The sequence below is a fragment of the Strix aluco genome, chromosome 3 (genome assembly GCF_031877795.1).
Source record: "Strix aluco isolate bStrAlu1 chromosome 3, bStrAlu1.hap1, whole genome shotgun sequence".
Lineage (NCBI taxonomy): Eukaryota > Metazoa > Chordata > Aves > Strigiformes > Strigidae > Strix > Strix aluco.
The window spans coordinates 106,127,972-106,141,324 of record NC_133933.1 but is presented as its reverse complement, the minus strand read 5'-3'; the positions used below and the strand labels follow the sequence as shown (position 1 = coordinate 106,141,324).

General features: G+C 41.7%; 1 protein-coding gene across 12 annotated transcripts in view; it reads left to right on the top strand.

Annotated features, from left to right (window-relative positions):
• Positions 1-13,353, top strand: part of MLIP (muscular LMNA interacting protein) — a 130,684-nt gene that overhangs the window by 43,429 nt on the left and 73,902 nt on the right. For all 12 annotated transcript variants that reach the window (XR_012622666.1, XR_012622662.1, XR_012622663.1 and 9 more), the window contains 2 exons: positions 10,110-10,268; positions 12,271-12,639. Coding sequence is in view for 4 of the 12 variants with exons in the window: in XM_074819883.1 (XP_074675984.1) it covers positions 10,110-10,268; positions 12,271-12,639 (528 nt within the window). In the remaining 8 variants the exon portion in view is untranslated. The remainder of the gene's footprint in view (positions 1-10,109; positions 10,269-12,270; positions 12,640-13,353) is intronic.

Below are 13,353 nucleotides of genomic sequence, written 5' to 3'. Positions count from 1 at the left end.
AGCTGGAGCCACAGCTGGGAGGGAAACCCTTTGTGCAGAAGCAGAAGGTTGTACTCCTATGCCTTTGGCTTCTAGGTTAGTGGTCCAAAAGTTATGTTGGGGGCCTCTTGTTTCTTGTGTCCTGCAGTCTTTGTCCATATATAGCACCTACAGCCTTCTTGGATGGCATCCAACTTGTTCATTGCTGATGCCATTGTGTCCTGGTGGCCTTGGGCAGATTGGGCTGACTCTTGGTATTCTGAAGTTATTATTTCTTGTGTATTCAACAGGACCACTAATCTCCTATCTTATTAGTTTGGGAGGGACTTTCATGCACTACCTCTCATACTTACCCTCTTTTCAATCTACTGTTTTCTCTTAGCACCACCTCATTGTACTGTTCACACAAATGCACACAAATTCACATGTACACAGGGCTTATATGATGCTTATTAGTCCAGCTACAGTGATAGTCACACTTAAAAGTCCAGATGGTCCAATTATTACAGCTCATTCCCAATAACTATACAATTAAAACTGACCTAGACAAACTTTCTCATTTCTACCTCTTCTTTTTTTCCTATGCATTTTTATGGAAGCTGCCAGCATCTGCGGTGTTTGCAGGAGGATGTATGATGTTGATGGTGGGGCTTACTTCCCCTGCATTTTTAGCCCACTTGGAGTTATTTTTATGTGTTTGCTAACAGTTCACTTACTTGTTCTTACTTCATTGCCAGCAAATTCTATATCCAAATTCTACCATGTTTGATACATTTTACATATGCTGGATACTAGTCCTTTGCTTCCTCTGTTGTCCTCAATACTGGTGCACAAGGTTGCGTTCCTGTAGTGAGTAATAACTGGTTATTAATGATTTGTGCTTGTAGCCCTATGGCCCCTATCCTATACTTGCACTTTTAAGGCTTAGGTTATTATTTTGTGCTTTATTTTTGGACACATCTATTAACATCCCCTGGTTTTCTTCAACAGCCTTCAACAGCCTATGATTTCCTGATATTACGACATATGTTTTATTGACACATATATTTTCCTGGAGTCACTCAATAGTTCACTGTACAAAAATAATGGCCCATTAGAAGACACCTGCAGGGATATGTATAGACACAGATGTGATGCTGGGCACTACCTGCTCCCAAAATATATTGCTTGCAACAGTATCACTGGTGTGTTACCAAACTTGCTTTGCAATGCATCTTTGAAAGGAGAACTGCTGAGGTGCCCATCTGTGGCGACAACACCACACGGGCTCGATCCTCCTGTGGTGTTGAGGGCAGGATTGACAGTGCTCAGTGGTGTGGCAGCGAAACTTCACCACATGTGAGCTGAGCTCTGTGGGGAGGGAGCTGGTCTGGCTGAAATCCCTCTAGCCCTCAACCACTCAGATATCTCAAGAAACCAAAGGGCAAATGACTGGTGTATACTACTGTAAAACTGAAGTTCCTTGCTAGCATCATCCCACAAGGCTGATCTCTCAGCTCTGACAGATGCAAATAGTGATTTATTTCTATTCTCAGTGCTTGATTTGAAAATTACACCTGCTTACTGATAGGTGCAGCTTCTGGGAAAAGAAAATGAGGGGAATTATGTCATCCACATTAATGAGACTATGCTCCAAGACTGCTGTGAGGATGACAGCAGCATTCTGGGACTCTTTTGCAGGGCTGAAATTGCAAGAATCTTTTACAGGAAAAAGAATAAATTCAGGTTAACTTTCAATTTCTCACTGAATAATTGAGATGGACTTGTTCAAAAAAGGACTGGAAAACTGGTATCTGTTGTGCCTCACTGCTGTTAAACTAATGTGACTAAGCAATGTGCAGTCTTTTTCTTGGGCAGAAATATCACGACATTGTATAAGCATATATTATGTACATCAGCATTCATGAATATCTCTGTGTATACATTAGTATGGATACTCTACATACGAATTCATAGGTCCTATGACCTTGTAAGGACTTAAGTTCAGGTGCAGATATTTTTCTGTATCTACAGGTGCTTGACTTGGTCTGAAGTCTCCCATTTTCCAGGGTATCTTCTGACAGCCAAAGTATTTGATAAGTGGCCCAAGCGCATGCTATACAACACCAGACGTTGGTTTTTTTTTTTTTTTTAATTTTCATTTGCAATCAGCCTTAAAGTTTTTCAGTCTAATTTTGCCAGTCCTTGACTGCCTTCTATGCAAGACCAGATGACAAGCCTGACGATATTATTCCTGGAATGTGTGGGAGAACTTCCTGATGCAGCTGGTGATTGAACTGACCAGAGAAGGTGCCTTGCTGGACCTACTCTTTGTGAACAGGGAAGGACTGGTGGATGATGTGGCAGTTGGAGGCCGACTAGGGCACAGCGATCATGAAATAATAGAGTTCTCTATTCTTAGAGAAGCCAGGAGAGGGCTAAGCAGAACTGACATCCTGGACTTCCAAAGGGCTGACTTTGATTTGTTTAGGCACCTGCTTGACAGGATCCCTTGGGAGACGATCCTGAAGCGTATAGGGGTCCAGGAAGGCTGGACACTCTTTAAGAAGGAAGTCTTAATGGCTCAGGAGCAGGCAGTCCCCAGGTGCTGTAAGAGAAGCTGGTGACAGAGAAGACCACCCTGGATAAACAGGGAGCTTTGGCTGCAACTCAGGGAGAAAAGGAGAGTTTACAGCCTTTGGAAGAAGGGACTAGCCACTCACAGTGATTACAAAGATGCTGTGAGGTATGCAGGGTGGAAATCAGGAGGTCTAAAGCCCCGTTAGAAATTAATCTGGCTTCAGCAATCAAGGACAACAAGAAATGTTTCTATAAGTATGTCAACTGCAAAAGAAAGACCAGGGAGCCTCCATCCCCTGCTAGATGCAGGAGGAAACATGGTAACAAGTGATGAGGAAAAGGCTGAGGTGCTTAATGCCTTCTTTGCCTCAGTCTTTAATAACAAGACTGGTTGTACTGAGGGAATCCAGCCTCCTCAGCCAGAGGACAGAGACTGGGAGAACGACTCCCCCACAATCCAGGAGGAGATAGGAAGTGACGTGCTGCATCACATAGACACACACGTCTATGGGACCAGATGGGATACACCCGAGGGTGCTGAAGGAGCTGGCTGGGGTGCTCGCCAGCCGCTTTCCATCATTTACCAGCAGTCCTGGCTGATCGGGGAGGTCCCGACAGATTGGAAATTGGCCAATGTCACGCCCATATATAAGAAGGGTCGGAAGGATGATCCAGGAAATTACAGGCCTGTCAGCTTGACATTGGTGCCCGGGAAGCTGATGGAGCAGCTTATCCTGAGTACCATCACACAACACATGAGGGACAACCAGATGATCAGGCCCAGTCAGCATGGGTTTATGAAAGGCAGGTCCTGCTTGACAAACCTGATCTCCTTCTACGAAAGGGCGACCTGCTTATTGGATGAGGGAAAGGCTGTGGATGTAGTTTACCTTGACTTTAGTAAGGCCTTTGACACTGTTTCCCACAGCATTGTCCTGGCAAAACTGGCTGCTCGTGGCTTGGATGGGCACACGATTTGCTGGGTAAAAACCTGTCTGGATGGCCGGGCCCAAAGAGTGGTGGTGAACGGAGTTAAATCCAGTTGGCGGCCGGTCATGAGTGGTGTCCCCCAGGGCTCAGTTTTGGGGCCACTCCTGTTTAACATCTTTAGGGATGATCTAGACGAGGGGATCAAGTGCACCCTCAGTAAGTTTGCAGATGACACCAAGTTGGGTGGGAGTGTTGATCTGCTCGAGGGTAGGGAGGCTCTGCAGAGAGATCTGGACAGGCTGGAGCGATGGGCTAAGGCCAACTGTGTGAGCTTCAATAAGGCCAAATGCCAGGTGCTGCACTTCAGCCACAACAACCCCCAGCAGCGCTACAGGCTTGGGGAGGAGTGGCTGGAGAGCTGCCAGTCAGAGAGGGACCTGGGGGTGTTGATTGACAGCTGACTGAACACAAGCCAGCAGTGTGCCCAGGTGGCCAGGAAGGCCAATGGTATCCTGGCTTGTGTCAGAAATAGCGTGGCCAGCAGGGACAGGGAAGTGATCTTACCCCTGTACTTGGCACTGGTGAGGCCGCACCTCGATTACTGTGTTCAGTTTTGGGCCCCTCACTACAAAAAGGACATTGAATTACTCGAGCGTGTCCAGAGAAGGGCAACGAAGGTGGTGAAGGGTCTGGAGCACATGTCATACGAGGAGGGGCTGAGGGAACTGGGGTTGTTTAGTCTGGAGAAGAGGAGGCTGAGGGGAGACCTCATCGCCCTCTACAACTACCTGAAAGGAGGTTGCAGAGAGCTGGGGATGAGTCTCTTTAACCAAGTAATGAGCGATAAGACAAGAGGTAATGGCCTCAAGTTGCACCAGGGAAGGTTTAGACTAGATATTAGAAAGCATTTCTTTACAGAACAGGTTGTTAGACGTTGGAATGGGCTGCCCAGGGAGGTGATGGAGTCCCCATCCCTGGAGGTGTTTAAGAGTCGGGTTGACATAGCACTGAGGGATATGGTGTAGTTGAGAACTGTCAATATTAGGTTAATGGTTGGACTGGATGATCTTTAAGGTCTTTTCCAACCTAAATGATTCTGTGATTCGTACTACAAAAAAAGCTGTGCAAAATCAACAGCAATATTTCTGGGTCCTTTCTGATTAATCCGCACAGTAAAGGAAATGGTGATTACCTGCTGAGGGAGTAGCTGGAAGTCTGGGTGTGGGACTGCCTGCCTGGAGGTTTGTGCATGGGTGATGGCCTAGAGCAACTTGGGACGTTACAACGTAGGTGTTTTTAGCTTGGAAGATGTTGCTTTCTAGGAGGTTTAGAAGACAGGAGCAAAGAAGGGCTTTAAGGGGGTCAGTGACACTAAAATATGATTTAGAGACCCAGGTTGCCTTAGGGTCTGATGTTTTATGACCATTTAGTCAAACTGCATTTAATTAAATCAGTTAAACATAACAGGCAAGGTATTTTGCTCTCCCTTTGCAAAGGAGGAAATTAAAGGTTAGCTTTAGTTACTTTTCACCATGCTTAGCTGCATCTGTGTTGACCAGTATGAAAGAGCAATTACAGTTGTATAAAGTCTGCTGGGCTGAAGAGCTAATTAAAATTATTGTTGGAAAGAAACACTTCAGCTGAATGAGCTCTTGCATTTTGAATAATAGATTACAATTTTATACTATTATTCATTTGCTTTTTCTAGAGCTTTACACACACTAATTTTCAAATGATAGTTGTCTGTGTGTGTGTTTTGATGTGTGCTGCTGTACAGAAAGAAGGAAAAGTGATTTGCTGAAGGTGATACAATGGGCACATCACAGGGCTTGGAGAAGTTCCTGGACCACAGCTGTTGGTGGGAATTTTGGCACAAATTTCAGCTGGGCTGTAATTTCATCCTGGACTTTTGGAGTGGATTTAGCTTTTTCCCTTGAAGTTTCACAGATATAAAGTTGGTGTTCAGATATCATCTGCTGCTGTTTGTAAAAGGTTTTAGATAAGCCACAGCTCATATTACGCAATAATCAGCTAATCCATATTAGGTTACTGTGATAGCTATAATAATTCAGGATATGAAGATATGCTGAAGATTCTTACATCTCATTAACTGGTAATTTCATCTGTAGTAGACTAGCCTTTTTCTCTGTCTCAGGGAGGAGACAAAGTCTCTTTGTGGTTTGACTTTAGTCTGAACACAGAAAAGGAGATTAAGGAGAGGTTACACAACCCGGGCCTTGTTTTCGGATGGCCCCTCTCCCTGCCTGGGTGAGCGGTGTTAGCTGTGCTCTCTCTGTGTGTTAGAGCTATATTTATCATGCAGGAATTGTGGGCATGTGAATTTGTGCTCTGACCAAAACAGCGCTGCAGTCAACATGTTTCTATGTCATGATGCACATGCTTGTTATTTTGCTATTATTTATGCATGTATTTCATTTTCTGCCCTTTAAACAAATAAATAAACAGCCTCAAAAGGAAGTATTTGATATTTCAAGAGTGAGATTTTCTCAGGGCGTTGATTTATTAGCGAAATGACTTACATTAGCAAATCAGTGGAAGAAATGGTAATGTGCACCAGCATATTCAATTTCACTTTAGCAATCTGTATTCCAGAAGGAAATCCTTGGAAGCAATCACGACAATGGGACCTCAATTTAAATTACAAAATAGGCAGTATGCTGAATGCATATAGAGCATGCAAGAGATTAAATGGAAGTGTTCATTTGTCTTCATAAGGTAACCAAGACAATAAAAATGTGCTCTACAAGTAAGGACTGTAGAAGCTGTGGTAATGAAAACAATAATTAATATGATTTAGGTTACTATCCCCAGGGCAGTTGTAAATTGATGGTATTAATTATGCAACAAACCTGTTTGTAAATTGATGACATCGGAAGTCATGGAAGTCATCTAGAATAAGTTTACCCTTTTGAAGCTATTCGGAAATGTATTATGCAGCAGCCTATAACCCCCAATGGGGGTTAAATAACCTCAAAGGTTATTTATATTAAACTCTATAATTTATATTCTTCAAAGAACTAAGTAACATGAAAGGATACAATTAAAAACAATCAATTAACTCATTGTGCATAAATTTTATATAATATGAAACAGAATTCATTAGTATTAACTTGAACAGACATTGCATATGGTATTTTTCTGCCACCATAACTGTATTTATTCAAGTGAATTACAGCAGCAGGGAATGTATGGCATTGAATTCCTTCTGCTGTTACTACTGGTTATGGAGAAAAAATAATAATCTGCAAGAAATTTTCATATATATATTTGAATTTTAAGGTTATTTCTCTATTATTTACCTCTACATGTCCAAGTGCCTAATAATAGATGTAATTAAATTCTGAAAGTCCAACCTGTTCATTTCTTTCAGTTCTTCAAGGATAGAAACATCAGTCAGAGAGATATAGTAAATGAGATGAGTATATGAAAAAAGGTGCAAAAATCCTTTCTCTACCTTAAAAAATGAAAAAAAAAAAGAATGTTATGGTTCCTTCTGCTTCACATTGTCCAATTAAAATTTAAATTTTAAAATGTCAAAGTATTTCTACTTATGTTTTGAAATCTACAAAATGAAAACAACCACTTAAAAGATACTTTTAAAAAAGAGTTTTTTTCTCTTTTGTTTTCCCCAGTGGAAACATTTGTGTTTTAAGACTCCTGTAGTATTTGCTCATTGTCTGTGTTTCTGTGATGCAACCTAGATTGCATGACCAGTTTTACCTGCTAGAAGTTCCTGTTTCCCACTCACTGTGAATGAACCTAAGTGGAGCACATTTCTCCACACTGCCTCACACAGTTTCCGACAGCTTAAAACTTTCTGAAAAGCAGTTATTTGATTTGCTGGTTTATACTTTCTAAACTCCAGGAAAAATAAAATACACTAGGGAAATGTAAATAATACCATGCTTTAATAACGTCTTCCACCTGAAAAAATATTCTAGCTTGTACATCTTTATATGTGTTTTCCAATCTTAGTTTTAGCTTACAAGCAATTTTGGTGGCTATTTCCACAATGTGTTTAGGCCAAATACAGCAAGGTTTCCTTCAAGCATTTCCACCAAAGCAATAAAATTGGAAGTGCAGGGTAAGACACAGTACAGAAGTAGGTGCTGGCAAGATCTCTCCATTACTATGCAATGGTCTGGAGCCTCATAACTTGGCTTTTTGTTTGTATTTCCTTGTTGCAAATATGCAGATAAAGTACTGGGAGTTTATCAATGCTAGCACATTGTTGGGGCTTGCTATTTGCACATTTTTTCTTTCTCTCTTCCTTTTTCTTTTATAAGGAATGTTTTGTGCTTTGACACAAGAATACTTACTGATACAATACAACTGATGTCAAGTGTCTAACAAGAACATGACAAGAGGGTGAGGTAGAGGGAGAAAATGTTAGTAAAGATGACCAAGCTAGCCAGAGTCACTAACTGCATTTCCTACTTAGAGAGGGAAGATGAAAGCACAGCTAGAGATCTGCAGGAAAGAAAAGGCCATCTCTAGCTGATTTCAGTGCAGACCCACGTGCTGGGTAAGACTGTAATGAACAGTGTCAGCTGTACAGAATTCACTAATGCTAATATGATGGGTGCTATTGCCTGTGTGCAGGTAATCCTGCTTCTTGAAGAGCATCTTTGAGTACTGCAGGAGCTCGGTTGGAGGCTGCATCCCTGGCTGCATTGTAGGGACCAATGGCTGCTCGCTAATGAGTATGTCCTTGAGTACTGATGTTACTCTGCTGACTTGTATCAGGAGCAAGGACTAAGTGTTTAATGTGCCAGCTATTAATATTTTAAAATTGTGTTGCTGCTTTATGAAAAGCAATGATCAGACTCAGGTACCTTGGTTGCTGAGAGAAAGACAGAGCTATGTTGTTTCTGCCTCACATAAAATAATATCCAGAGTCCCTGGCATAGTGGAGCAGTTAGCATCCACCTTTTTACTACTGATTCAGGCCATGTATCATGTGCTCCGGTGCTTGGCCACTTCTGTGAAGTGGAGGGGGGAAGGTAGGAGACCACCTTGTCCCTACACCCTCGCAGTGCACACCTGTAACTGGGTAGCAAGCCTGTAGTGTAATGTAACCTATTCCTGCGAGTTTGTGAATATAAAAGTCCCATTTCAGAACTGAGATGTCTGCCATTTATTCAGATTTTTCACTTTCAAACATCGAAACACCTTATTCTTTCAGAATTAGAGGTGGACATGTGGAAATATATTCTGTGTGTGTCTGAGAGAGCAGAGTTCTTCTCCTAAATTGTAAAGAAAATGGTAGTTGACAGTGTTTGTAAAAATAACATGCCTCTGTTTTGCTCAAGACCTCCAGGAGACAGCTGTCAGTGAAAGTAACTAATATTTGCTTAGAGTTTTTAAAAACTGGAAATCTGTGTGTATGCTTTTTAATGGTCTAGCCATGAGAAGACCGAGTCATGTGAATGTATTCCATAATCCCACTCTGTTCCATAACTGCTGTTTACTTATGGATGCAAATTACAAAGAAGCATAATGAGAGCCATAGCTCTCCAATTTATTTCACATTAAACAAGTAAGCCAAAAATAAGAGTCAAAGCAATGGTCCTGTTTTTCTCTATGTTTCAATACAGTTCAAGGTTCTGCATATCAGAATTCACTGAAAACATAATTAACTGCTATAAGCTTTAAATCAGATGATAAAACTAAGGAAAATCTATACATTCCATAGTTTTGAATCAGAAAGAAGGATTTTCTACACCAACAAGTAGTGGGAAAGTCAGCATATCGGATTCAGTGGTTTGGGTTGTGATTCTCTTTACCTACCTTGCCAAGGCCTTTGGAATTTCTCTCCCTGATATCTGGCAAAGCAACTGAGAGTTTTACCATGGAGTGGACTTCTTTTTCCCGTCCAGTATCTCCTATGAAGGAGATGGAAATGATGGGAGAGCACTGTCACAAAATTGAATGTTTAGGTGAAATTGCATTCTCTTAGTTTCTCTTATCTTCAGTGCATTCAGGCCCTACGTACACGGTCCTAGTGAGGATGAAAGTTGGGGAGGGAGAAATGAGAAGACAGAACAGAATTAGTTGGTGTATGTGTCTGCATGGTCCAAATAAAATGGGAGAAAATCCTTTCCTTGAATCAGAATTCATCTCAGATATTGTTCAGAATTAGATGCATTTTCATTAGCAAATGTAAACATGTTTTGCTCTCTTTTTGTGGAGCAAAGGTTCTTCCAATTTGTTATAAGTTGTTAAGCAAATACTCTAGGGACTATATTATGTCCAGATAGAGCTCTATAATCACATTGTTATTCTACTAAAGTGGAGTTAAACAAAGATAAAAGCAGCCTTGAAATGAGTGGAATATGATTTTCTGTTTCTGGTATGGAAAATGGGAAGAATAACAGATTTTCTCCTGTCTGCTGTGCCATGACATTAGAATGTATAGGATGATGATGGGTATAATTAAGGCAGTATTCTGTCTGTTAAAGAAGACCTTAATATACAATGACCTGTTAAAAAAACCAATGACCAGTATAGATAATAATATACTTGTAAGTTATGTAGATGAAGTAATTAATGTTATTTCAACTCTGAGAAAAATAATTTTAATTTGGACAAAACGGTTAAACTAATTGTCTGTTTTGTAGATCACTTCTCAAGAATCTGGAACCAAACCATTGACCTTCACATTCGTACCATCCATTGGAAGACTTCCAACTCATTTTGAGGTTGTAGATGTCTCTAAGTTCCTTGTGACAATTCCAGATGAGCCAAAGGATCTGAGCAATCGAGAAATTATAAACAAGGTAGACTTTTGTTTGCTCTAATTTTTCCACTCTTTCAAAAGATACAGAAAATTTTGTCCTGAACATTGCTGAACTGAAGCTCTTTCCCTTGAACTGTTTCTTGGCTTGTGCTTTGTTTTAATTACCAAGCCTACCAGAGATGCAGAATCGTTGTGTAAGAGAAGCCTAATATCTGCTCAACAGCCTGTTTCAACTTTGGCAGAGTTTATATTGGAAGGAAACCCTTGCCCATCTCCATACTGTCCTCTATCAGTCATGCAAGGGCTATATTCTTGGCAGATGAGGGGGGATCCCTTCTTGATCTTCATGGGAGAAAGGGTGGTGTGTGAGGAGTGTTATCACATGGGAATTGACCAAGAGTTGGTCACTGGATCCTGGTTTCAGCAAATGTCAGTGCTGTGGCTTCCAGCAAAGGTTCCAATCCCTTTCATAGCTGCTTAGTAATGCATCAAAGTGAAAGCTTACTTTTTGTTTTCGGAAGCTTGGCCCCACAATTTCCCATGACAGTGAAGCCAGCAGCACAACATTCCTGGTTCTCCTGCCTTTAGTCAACCCATAGCATTTTTTATTCTTTCTTGCCTCACAATGCTTAACAGCCTCTTATTTTATTCCATGCTGCTTGAGAGGAAACTGGAATCCTCAGTTTAATATTAATTCTTATCGTGGTTCTGCTCTTGTGTAACAACTCCTTCCCTGGGACACTGCTGGGTCTGCAGTTCTCAGTGCTTAGACTTTTCACAGGAGTTCACAGTCCTCTGACCTGAATATACTCCAGCATTTTCAGTGGCCTATCTGACTAAAAAAGGAGTTGGTCTCGGCAGAGAATGGACATGTTTGAAGAGATATGCACTAAAATATTATCCTCAGGATGTTTAACTCTTGAGTTACATTTCCAGCCACTCAGTATTGGTTTTGCTGCAAATAGTGCCCTGGGTAAGGCAGAATTAGGTATTCCTGACCTCTGTCTCCCTGTGTTTCTCTGCAGGCAGAGAAAACTATCCTGGCAAGTGCTGCAGTACTGGGGCCTTCATAGCACTGATTACTTCCTTTTCTAAAATGTCTAGTACCTGAATAATATTTTAAAAAGCCAACCAACATTAGATAATGAAAATAACACCTCCAAAGAAATACTGGTGATAACCCCTTTATGATCCAATATGTTTTTAAAGAACTGAGCTCCAGGGACTCGTGGAGCTGCCAGCGGAAATTTTTCATTACTGTCTTTCTCAAGTAGAATTCAGATATGAGCCCCATCTACAGACTTTCTCTTGCAGTACACAGTATTTCTATTTTACCTGATTCCTCCTTCAAGAGAAATATGATTACTATAGCAGTTTCAATATTGAAAGATTTGGTGATGTGAGTGTCATATGCCCAGCTTGCACTACTGTTCTCATCCAAAGCGTGCTTGAGAAGTTCCATACTGGAAATGGAAATAGCAGAAAATATGAAGAACAACTGTGGTCTGTGCTGAGAAGCTTGAACATATAGTAAAGATCTCTGACCTCGGATTCTTTGTCTGCTCTCTTCAGAGAATGCCCTGGCTTAAAGGCCTTTGTTTCTTCATTAATATGTATAGGTTTTGTCCCAGATTTGTCTGTCAGACTCCTCTGAGGAGCATTGTCCGCTCTTGTGGATCCCACGGTCAGGGTGCCTTCCCATCGTGTCTGGCATAGTCTGGTCTGACAGCTCATTTGGCTTGACTGCACCCTCCTTTTCAGTTCCCGCGCCAGCCCCAGGCTCAGGCCATCGTTGTGCTCAGAGTCCCCTGTTGCTCTGTGAGTCGCCAGGAAGGCAAGCCCCCACAGCATCAGCTGGGGGGCTGGAAGCCGGGTGGGTCCCTGGGAAGCTGGTTTCTGCTGTGTGCTCATGCCCAAATTCTTTGCTCTGCACTTTAGGTAGTGCAGTGCCAGCCACTGCTGAAAGCCAAAATTACTTTGCATTTTGGGGGACACAAATAAAATGCAGCTAATTGGGATCTTTTTCCTTGTATCTTTTACAGTCTAACGCAGTTTCTGATGAGCTGGCCTTAAAGAGTGGGGTCAAAGAAGACTGTGTGTCCGCCATCCATACAGACGGCACCCAAACGGCTTTCCAGTCTCTGGGGTGTATCTCAAGCAAAGGAGAAATGCAGGAGAATGACCTTTTTAAGGCTGAGTTTATCCTGATTACGGACTCTGGTGATGAAGATGAAGTAGCCGCTGCCTCGAACAATGTTCATCGGCCTTCCAATGGCTATGGTCCCATCAGTGCTCAGCTGCTGGCCACATCCCACGTTTCCCCTGGCACTGGGGCAGGGAAACCTCTTGGCGATGGGCACATCCCAGGTGCTGCACTTTCCCACAACACTGCTGATCCACAAAAACATCAGGTAACCTGCTCTTTAAACTCTAGAGCTAACCTTTGCTTTCTAAAGCTTTCAGGACACGGACACTGAGTCAGTCTGTAAAGCAGCTTGGCCAATTTATTCTTTAATTAGCATTTATGTTGTCCGTTCCTGTAACATTGAACTCTAAGGAGTTGTCCCAACCTTGCTGCCTCTCCCTGTGGCTCTGGTGTATACATGGAGCAAGTAATGCAGATCTATTGTTCTTTCCTTTAAGAGCAGCTCATTATGACAGCAAGTTAATCGGAAGGTGTTAGATTCCTATCCAGTCTAAATTGGCAAAAGTCATTGAAATCGATGGAGCCTGTAGATCATTTGAATTATTAGCCTTAGACTTCACAGGCCTAGTTTTTTTTTTTTTTTCTCAGCACCCGCTGCTGTCCTTTATGCTAGAGAAAGAGGCTGTAAAAAATCCTATTGTTCTGATTGTTAATTAGCACTGCCTTTGCACAGGTGTAAAGAATGAATGAAGATGAAAGGTCCATTTTATGTTGCTCTTTATAGGACACATTTATTGATTTATTAAAATGTTAAGTTGTCACTGGGACAATTCAGAAAAGAGTCTTTGAAATGTTTCATTTTCAAAATGCATCAAACCAATTTATTGCATGAAGTTAGTGTCTCCCATCTTGGAAAGAGCACTGATAGTTTCCAAGGGTGTATATACAGTAGAAAACTCTACCTTTAGCAAAATAACAA